This window comes from Brachyhypopomus gauderio, chromosome 8 (assembly GCF_052324685.1).
Source record: "Brachyhypopomus gauderio isolate BG-103 chromosome 8, BGAUD_0.2, whole genome shotgun sequence".
NCBI lineage: Eukaryota > Metazoa > Chordata > Actinopteri > Gymnotiformes > Hypopomidae > Brachyhypopomus > Brachyhypopomus gauderio.
The window spans coordinates 8,539,335-8,549,934 of record NC_135218.1 but is presented as its reverse complement, the minus strand read 5'-3'; the positions used below and the strand labels follow the sequence as shown (position 1 = coordinate 8,549,934).

General features: G+C 42.3%; 1 protein-coding gene across 1 annotated transcript in view; it reads left to right on the top strand.

Moving 5' to 3' along the window:
* The first annotated feature begins 1,356 nt into the window (after window positions 1-1,356).
* The window catches only part of tafa3a (TAFA chemokine like family member 3a), a 65,736-nt gene continuing 56,492 nt past the window's right edge, over window positions 1,357-10,600 (top strand). Inside the window, exons 1-2 of the mRNA XM_077014201.1 lie at window positions 1,357-1,465; window positions 3,408-3,560. Of these exons, the coding sequence (XP_076870316.1) occupies window positions 3,436-3,560 (125 nt within the window). The 5' untranslated portion in view covers window positions 1,357-1,465; window positions 3,408-3,435. The remainder of the gene's footprint in view (window positions 1,466-3,407; window positions 3,561-10,600) is intronic.

Sequence of the window (10,600 nt, the reverse complement as noted above, 5' to 3'; positions counted from 1 at the left end):
ATGAACACTAATTGTTATCGTAGGAACTTTTTCATTTCAATACCCCCCAATAATCTCAATACACTCATGCTTAAAAGTCTGCTGCCAGATTGCCATTGCAGTAAGGCTGATTGCAATTGCAATGACTATTCTGCCATCTACAGGTCAGAATAGTATTCAGAGATGATAAATGAGGATTTAAATGCTAAAAATGACCATAACTCCGCAATGTACAGGATGTAGTTAAGATCAGAATATTCTCTCTAACAGATCATAAAAGGCTGATGATTAATGTATTACAAGACTAGTAATTAAAGCGATGCTGTGACTCTTCAGGACTGGGTCTGGGTTTCTCCGCTGTAAGTGCTTATATATTCATGTTTTTGAATCCAGGAGGAGAGAGCATGCTCACTGTCATATTATCTAAACATTAAGAACATAGAAGGCTGCAAGTGTCTGTGCACTAACAGTTTTTTATATTAGAGGATATTATATTTGTAATAAAGTATTGGCTTTGAAGATAATGTGCACAGCTTTGACTCAGGGGTATGTACTGGGGAACTGTGTAAGAATCACTAGACTTATTAATTCTCCCAATTTAGAGGACCAAAACAATGAATAACAGGAAGCTCAGCTGTGTGTGTCCTTACATCATGAGTTCAACGATGACTCAATCTAACCAATAACAATTAGGAGAATATGCCCAAGAGATCACATCAAGATACAACCCACTGAATAGTCTCAAGAACAGAAATACTCCATTATCATATTAAAGTATGAAGTCTGTAGATGTGTAGGACATTCACCAGAAAGATTGAAACAGAGAGATGTCAAGAAAAAAAAAAGATCTGCTAATGAGCCAAAATCTACCACCCCATCTGTGAAACGGAGTGCATGAACACATGCAGGTAGAACTGACTGGTGTTGTGATGACCAATGTTGCATGGGGCAGCAGTGGAACACATGTTCAAGTGTACAGAGGGATCTTGAATCTTTTCATGTAGTCAGTAACACACAAGCAAGGGAAGGATACAAGTGCGTGTTTGCTTAGGGGACATTCAAGAAGTGCCGTCATCGTGCCGGACAAACATGAGACAACATGCAGGTAAACTGGATATTCAGCAGAATGCACATGCAAAAGTCTTTACCAAGAGGGCAGAAGAATTTAGACACCAGAGGAAACAAAACTGACTGGAAAACTAGTGAGACTAGGAACCAGGGAAACCAGAATAAGAACGTTACAGATATGACAAGACCCTGGCTCAAAAACACGCAAAACAGCAGCACAATATTGTGAAAGGGAGAGAGGAAACGCCAGTTAACCACAGGAAGACAATGAAAGGAAGACTTGTATTCAGACTAGAATGGCTGAAAGTGGGGATAGAGATGGATTGCAGAAAACAGGTTCTTAGGAGTAGCTTGAGACAACAACAAAACTCAAAGATACGTTTTTCTAATGGCATTGTGTCCTAAACCACAGAGGCAGGTAGGTATTACATTAAGAACCAATTTGAGGTAAGCATGGATTTGGGAACATATTTAAGGTAGTGTTTTTTTGGGTATGAAAGGAAGAGGCAAAATTGCAATAATTGAAATAATTAACAAGTAGCCTACTCACATTTACTAACTAACTAACACTATTTCCCACTAATCCGTCACCACATACTCCAACATACAAGCCTCTGTTTGCAATGCCTTATATGTTTCCAATGTTTGTCAGCACTGCCTTTGTTTTCCATGTATGCATGTATGGCTGAATTGTAGGCGTAACACAGCATACATACCCAGCAGCTGGGGCGGTCTGTGGCTCATGGAATTAAACATGTGAAACCACACTTTTATTTAAGATTAGAAACATTTACCCAATAACTCTTGGTCCTACTAAAATGCTTTCCTGAATTAAAGCTAACATTCTGCACTTTAATCTCAAAGTTTTTGTTTAATTTCAAACCCTTATGTTATACACTACAGACTATATTTCCTATTCCATGCAGATCGCACAGTGATCTGCATGTTATTAGCCGGAAGTGACGGATGAATAAACGTGAATAAATATTTTCTTTCTTTCTCCAATAGAGGGAGCCAGTGCACAATAAATGAATCTGAAGTGCTCTTTAGAAAATCATCTTTTTAATGGTGCTCCAGTTGTCATTCAACACACAATATCCCCTTCCGGGAGTGAACAGCCACTTCAAAACAATAACCTTTAAGTATGATGATCACCATGATGAATATCATTGCAGTGATGCTCATAAGTATTATTTACATATAGTTGCTTAGCTACCAGGCCGGTCTAAGGCTGGAGTGACTCTAGCTTTGAAACCAATTCACTAATAGAAGCATTTTTCAGTCCTTCTACTAGTTTTTGGCTTCAATAGATGGTTTTCACATCTGAAAAGATGGTAAACCATAACTGCTGGACTTGGGAAATAGATTCTTGAAAGCCATTGGCTTTCAAACTGTTTTCTTCAACCCTCCCTCTGCCTTATGGCTCCCCAGACACAGAGCATGATATAGTTCTAGTACTATGATTAATGCAGAGTTTGTAATTAGACTGAGTGCCTCAACAGTCAAGCATGTCATCATATCCTGATCATCATGGTCCCCTTGCCATTTACCACATGCCCAATTACTGTATGCTAAACCGCTTCATTACATATGCAGCAGAGGCAGTCAGTGTCATATGGTTCTTCTAAACTGCTATCTTTCTGATATGGTTGTTCCTTGCAGTTCTTAGCCTTTACCAATTATCCTGCTAGATTAATGCATGCTCCTGTGAAATACCCAAGTGTCTCTTACCCTTACAAGAAAACAGAGGTCTGATCCTAGAGGCAATGGACCTAACAATCATCAGAATGCAACAAACTGTGCAAAATCACAGTTGAGCACTAAAACAATACTGTAAAACATAACAGATGCTTGTTTCTTACCAAGGAAAATGTAATGACTGACATCTACTGGCCACTCTAAGATGATTTTCCTTACATACTGGTGACACATCATAATTTTTAAATGGCCTACAACTTCTTCTAGTAAGGCAACAGATTTTTTTTATTTATTTCATCATGAATTTATTTTAAATCTGTTTTATTGCAATATAAACATCTAACTTTTTATTGCACACAGTGTTCATAAACTGTAATGAATGTGTCGAAGAGAGTGAGAGTTAGAGAAAAAGAGACAGAGTGTTAGAGCATGAGAGAGAGAAAGGGGAAAGAGAAAGACACAGAGAGGGAAAGAATGAGAGAGAGAATGAGAGAGAGAGAAAGGGGGAAGTAATGGCCTCTGGGCAGGGCTGTATCAATTATTCAACATGGACTATACTTAATGGTCACATAATGCAACAGGTCTCTCTCTCTCTCTCTCTCTCTCCCTCTCTTTCTCTCTCTCTCCCTCTCTTTCTCTCGTACCACTTATCTTTTTTTCAGTATATATAAAGCCATCGCCTTTAAGTTTATGGAAATGGAAAAGACAAGCGGAGGTTCAGCAGGAGGACACGGTGTTCATGAGCACAGCCCGCCGTTCCAAGATAACCTGTTCTACACACAGGACGTCTCTGAATGCTCCATTACTTCTCACAGGTGATTTTTGACCTGAGCTGACACAGGAGCCCAGGAGAATGGGGACTGTGCTTCTTATTTAATCTGTCTTATTAAACAGTGCAAGCAGAAGCTATAGGTTTAATACAGCCTCACACCAATGTGTTTGCCTGGCTTGGTTTGCCTGCTGGACATGATTAACATGTCCGCACAAAATCAATTGCGTCCTGATATTTGGTCCTTCATGATGGGGAGAGTGCTACCTTACAGCTATAAGAAACCAACCATCCATCTTGCCTAAGTTTTCAGCATTGTTGTGTGCATTTTAAATTTCATTCAATTTCATATACAATGAAAATTTTTTTCAAAGGAAAATCCTCATATGAAGACAGCAGGTTTATTTCCAGTGTTCTCATCAGAAGATGGGGTGGGGGTGGGGGGGGGTGGGGGGGGGGTGGTGCTGAACACCTGGAGACAGCGTGTCTCAGGAATTCACAGGTGGCTTACTGCAGCCTGTTACTGAATCACTGCAGTTTTCCCCACCCTGTCAAGGATGGCCACATCCTTTAGGGCTGTATCTGGGTGTGCAGTCATCCATTTCTGTGCAGATCGCAGCTTGGCAGGTGAAGATGAAGCCCCTTCTGAGCAAGGGTTACATAATGTAATGACATGCGCTATCATCCATCAGCGGTAAAGCAGGACAGATTGGCCCCAGATTCAAGCACCTCCTTCCCATTCATCTTCCCGCTCCATCCCATAATACTCAAATGAAGCTGTATTAGGCATAGGGACATGCTGCTAGGAGGTGTAGTTCACAGCTAATCTGAAACCACATTGGTAAACTATAATCATAATAACACATTTTCAATATAAAAATGAAATAACTCCAAACTTAGCATAGCTCTGATATTATATGATAATATAATAAAATATATATAATAATAATATATAATATAATATAATACAATATAACACAACACATAACATAACAATATAACACATGTATACTATATTTATACACTGTATAAATATAGTATATGCAGTGTATATATATATACAGTATATATATTTTATTATACTCTGGCAATAGTGACGAGAGGGATGATACCGTATATAATGCCTGAACACTTTCTTCCTTTGGTCATTAAAGGTGACGCTTGTGTGTACCATCACCTCAAGCAATCTCAGGCCCTATTGATTGCTCTCTCGCCTTTGCCTTATGGAGGTAAAAAGGCCAAGGCAGGCAGATGTAATGATGTTACCAAAATGGAAACCTTTCCAGGGCAGTAGCTAATGGTCTAGGCGGTGCCTAGGTGAAGAGAGGGCTTGGCAACACTGAAAATAATGTCGTGCATTCTTGTTTTAACTGCAGATCCTACAGAGATGTCAGGAAATTTTTCAGTTTCAACTTCAACTTCAACCTGTCCTGACACAGGACTTGTACAAACGTTATTATCACTGCAAGCTGCTGATTATGAGACAGTAGCGCTTTTATATCCAAGCTGGAAAGGCTTTCCTCCGAAATTTGATATTAACGATTAACTTTCTATGCACAAGCATCTTACCAGGTCGAAGACGTTACCGAGCTCACCACTGAGGGGTGCCATTTTACTACATAACAGAGGAGCGCACGCATCTCCCTAGTGTTTCATTCAGATGCTTGGAGTGCCGAACACTTCAGAGGCGAGAAGTCGAGAACCCTGCCTTCCGGTCTCACCAGAACTCCGGCTACAACATTTTTAACACGTCGCTTCCGTAGATGACTCAAGCAGCCGAAGCTACACTCTCAGTACCAGACGAGAGGGCGGAAATGGATAAAGGGATTTTGCGTAATTGAGCTCTCTATCACATAATTGGGACTGAAGAGCTCTTCGTAATTGGTCATCCAAAGTCGCGCTCTCATCCGGCGGGGAAGTTTGGAGACAGCGCGCGCCGTCTAAGGAACTTTGCCAAGGCTCGCGTGCGGGAAGGAACTTTGCCTTTGCCAAGGAGGAGCGTGGAAGTCTAATTGTAGATAACATTTGCACCAATTAAATACAGGTCTAGAAAGCAATAAATAAGATACACCCTGTTATACCTGTAGGTGATGCTTTTCTTGGGAACGTTTTTGCGCAAAGGAAATGCTCAACCTTTGACACTGTCGGGTTTTTTTCTTTGACAATGGAACGCAAATGAGACGGCTATTTCCACATTTTTATTAACAGTTCAACGACAGGTACGCACGTTCTTTTTCCAGTTAGTTATATAGTAGTTATTTCAGATTCATTGATTTGGTTTAATGATGTGAAATCCAGCAATCGGAATATCCGGATATTTGCATGCACCGTAAACGATCCGCAAAACCCCGTTTTCGAAAACCTCAAAGCATCTTGTTTGAATGCATACTTCAAAGAATTTATTAGACTGGAATGCTATGTTCACATTAAAGAGAACACAAGATCTAAGATTTAAGAATTGTTACGCATTTTAGTGCAGCCTGTTATTCTGTGCTTTAAAAAAATAACTGGTTATAACTGAATAGTAACGCAACACTGTGGCGTACTTTCACTTCGACAAAACGATGAGTGGAAGTCCAATATCACAGCAGGTGTGGAGCGCCAACACATTATTAACGCTGCTACGTCAGACAGTTACTGCACCATCATAGTTTGATGGCGATAGAAATTTGTCTGTGATCACTGATGAGGATAACAAAGGTGATGATGCTGGCATTGATTAGAGTGGCCGCAGAGATTAAAGAGCTGGCATAGAGGCACATGAGGTTGTAGAGCTTTTAGTATTGCTGATTACTGTGTGCAAATGAAGATGGCCCCAGATGAAATGTTCAAACCATGAAAAACATAACCCAAAGTGTTAACCGCTGAAAGATTCCCTGACAAGAGCAGTACCGTCATTCCCCAAATCTTTAATGGACGTGGGCACAAGAACACGTTTGCATTAACTATCAAGAAACTACTGAATACCGTACCGAATACTCATGGGCTAGTCAGGCAAATATCTGCATATGTACTGTAGGCCCTCAAGGAAAATTTACATTTGTCATTGCAAAAACTCAGCTTCGGTCTCAGCTTCAGACACTGAATAACAAATCGATAAGAACAGCTTTAGCAAAGTGACATTATTAATAATAGTAGCCTAAGGAAAAAAATACAAAAAAATAAACAAAACCTCATAATAATAATAATGTGCAGATGAGGAAACCCCCACTTAATCTTGTCAGAAGCGTTAGGCATGGCTTCACTTGCTTTGTACTTTCCGTCTGCTGCTGTGACACGCGCCACACTCTTCCACCATTCCTTCATCTGTCCTTCATCTTCCTTTTCCCTGGCTTGTGTGCGGTCAGCTGTTTTTCGCAATTAGCGCTATCATCGCATTTCATCCAGCGGAACAGTGCCGGTAATAACCTTACGGCTCTTGTTGCGCGCTGATACTATTCGCCCTTGATTAATTGCAGTGTCGAGACAGCGGGGGGAAAGGTGCCGTATATCTTCTCTTTCACACCCCGTGACAAGTGACCCATTACAGTGTTTTATAGATCGCCGTCAGCAGCCCTTGAAAACGCCTGTGGGTCTGCTGGCCGATGGTTTTATTGTGGCGTGTTATTTGTGGGAATTGCTGACGGGTAGAGCAAAGGACCCATACAGGATTCTTTCTTTCTTTCATTCTTTCTTTCTTTCTGAAAAGGCCTTGATGGATTTCTTATCAAAAGTTATGATCTGATCATCAGTTTGAGATGGGCTATAGTGATCTATATGGTATGTTGTAACTAGTGATTAATATGTGTGTCCTTTTTTAGTGCATAACAAAATATAAAAAAAAAACCCTTATTAACCACACACTATATTATGTTAGTTATAAATCGAATAACTAATATTAGTCCTGTTTCTGAATAGATGATTCTGTCCGTTTAACAATATAAATCTTGTTTATATTGATTACTTAGCACTCTAAATATGGGGTCGCCTGTCATTTTAATAAGTGGTGCTTTGCAGTCCTTTTTCAAGATGTGCTAAACCAATTACCTCCAGCCTCCTCGGATGAAGCTATTGCCAGGCTCAACGCTGGGGTCCCGCTGAGCTCGGGACAGGTAGGGTGCGTGCTGGACGGCAGACTAATGTGTGGGTGGACCTCTCCCATCTGCCTGCCAAGACAGGTCAACGCAGCGCCCGTTAACATTAATGGGATGACAAGTCACTTTATCAGCCCTCTACACGGATGAAACGAGACTTTTACTTGTTTTTAAGTTCAGAAGCATTCGGAAAATGAGGATAACAGGTGGAATGGGAGCTTCCTTTGAGAAGCTGCTGTTGGGGGGGTTGTGCATGGCGGCCCAGTTCGCTCCAGCAAGTTGTTTCATTTCTCCCATAAAGGCCAAGACGAGACTTTCCTTGCGCAGGCAGATTTTGGTTCAAAGCTCGGGGCGACTTTGGCTTGCAGCGAGCGTAGCCCAGGATTAGTTTGCATGCATGAGACGGCGGATGATTTATTGCAGAGGTGAGCTGAGATGAGGATGAGGTGCGAGCGGCATATCCAGCGTGTTTTGTTTCCAGGAGAACAGCGAAGCACCGGTGTCCTTACCCTTTAGCCCGCTATTGAATTTGAGAGGCGCTAATTCGGGGATATTGGTTTGCATGCTTGTGTCGGTGAGTGGGGCCAAGACCGGATGTATGTGCCGTTGTCTTCGAGCCTCCCAGCTCCGCGATTTAGACCGTCACCGTGTCCAACTGGACTCTGAACGGACTGTGCGGTTTTTTTGGGATGTTTAAGCGGCATACAAAAGCAATGCTAGTGACAAAGAGAAAACACCCAAGTCTTCTCTTCCAGAGATCGCTTGTGCAACGCTAAAACGCGCACATTTTCATGGTCATGTCACACAGCGACGTTACACCAGACTGCGGTTGAGATTGTGTCTGAATGCTGATCCAAACGCGGATCCCATGCTGACCCGACTTTTCCATTCAACAGAAAATCGCATGCCTTTAAAGCGAAATAACACCAAATCGTCTTCAATACTAGGTTATGGCTAGAACAGTTCATAGGCATGGAAGTAAAAAGCTAACTGGATTTTCGGTTCAAAGCCCGGATCCTCCGGAATGTGGCATCTCCTTCAAGCCCCGTGCAGCATGGAGTCGGCAAACTGCATCCACGCCGTTGCGCTCCAGTCAGAGACAACTGCCGCACCCCCCCCCCCCCCCCCCAGCAACGTGCCCGGACGTCGTGGGTGTAGCGCCTGCCAACCGCCTGAGCCGTGACAGCTCATAAGAGTGGGGGCTTATCCTTTTCTCAGCGTGAAACAAACAACAGCGCCTCCCCAACATCACAATATGCGCTTGAACACACCAGCGCGAGCCATCTGGATGAGAGCGGTGGAGTGAGGCGACGTGCGAGCTCGCGCCTTCCAAACAGATGAAGGTTTAGAGTAGCGCGCGCATTCTCGGTTGAAGGCTGAACGTGATATCAGTTTATAAATTCTATTAGTTGATATTTTAGCCTTTTACAAATCATCACGTGAAAATTAATTAATCCGTTTTTAGCTTGTACGCTATCAGGGGTTTCACACCTGCACCAAACCGGAGTTCATTTGATGTCTAAATCAAATTAATTTCTTCTCAAAGCAGATTTGGTTCACAGTATTATAATGGTGGGATTTACAATGCTGGTTTCAGAGTGTAATAACTCTGCACACATAACACTTGGACCACAGAACTTTTGTTTTCTTGGACAGAAACAAACTCTGGTTCAAACTTCAGCGAACAAACCGTGAGATCCAGCTCAGCGTCTGATTGGATTTTGCAGCAAGCGAGATGGCTTTGCCGGCCGAGGGTTTGCGAGTGGAAGCTTCTGCATAGTAAAACCAAAAGGTGTGGGGAGTGAGAGGCAGGTGGAGGAAGAGAGAGAACGTGAGATGATGAGAGAGGAAGAGCAGGGGGGCGAGACGGAGGGAGGGACTCCGTGTTATATAGACGCCGCCGAAGAGAGCGTGCCCGAGTGGGGGGACGCCGCAATGAATGGTAACCAAACGAAATGCCGTGACAACAAACAAACAAATTGGTTGCCGGGGAGCCCTCGGAAGGCCCTGCCTCTCTCGACGTGTAAGGAGAGAGCACCCCGACTCTTGGTGCTGTGTGCTACTCTGAGATTAAACTGCTGAATTATATTTCTCTCCTTTTCTCCTCCCCATTCCACCCCCTCTTTCTTGCTTGCCCCTTCTTTTGCATGTAGACAGAGATGTCTACTTCCTCTGTTTTCTTCAGCATGGCGACCAGTTTACCGGTAGGAGGTGTTACAGCAGTATTGCACTAAGACATGGTGAACTGCTTAGCTGTCTACCCCATCGTCTTCGTATAACCCAGTGCTGCCCCAAGGCCAATCACACTGTGGTTAGGTGGCATTGTTGTGATCGGCGTGTAAACAGTCACTGAAATTGCTTGGGGCGGGTTCTCCATCACCACTCCTTTCTGCTCCCTCTGGACCTATTTTCAATATGTCACTCAAAAGAGCAAGTCATATTACCATAAGACTCCACCCCTCCCCAGCACCGGGTTGGCAAATATTGCTCCCATTCTTGTCATGGGACAGATTGGAGTCCAACACACATTTGGAGCCTTGCAGTTCATTTATCTCTAGTACTAGTATAGAGATGTTTTCTTAGAATTATAATCTCCTTTATTCATCAGAAATACATTTCCCTTTTGGGTGGATTTGCCTTTATTTTTTTCCCCTCAAATATAGTTCCATATTTGTCGCATATATAAAGTAAATATATAAATAAATATAAATAAATATATAAAGTAAGGAGTGCTTCATAAAAAGCGCGGAGCAGACAGCAGTGCACCTGTGCCAGCCGCCGGCCGCACTGTGGTGAATACAAATTCTGCAGATTTGTCATAGTGGATTTAAAAGAAGGGAGTAATGGAATGAATTTTAGAATTTTAAAGGCTTTGTACCACTTTTTATTCTTGATTAGGACAATCTTATAACATAAACTAGGCATATTGCTGCTCTTCAAACTGTGCGAAATATGATATTCCATTCAGTTTATCACATATAAATGTTAACCATAATCATAGGTAAAATCAAGC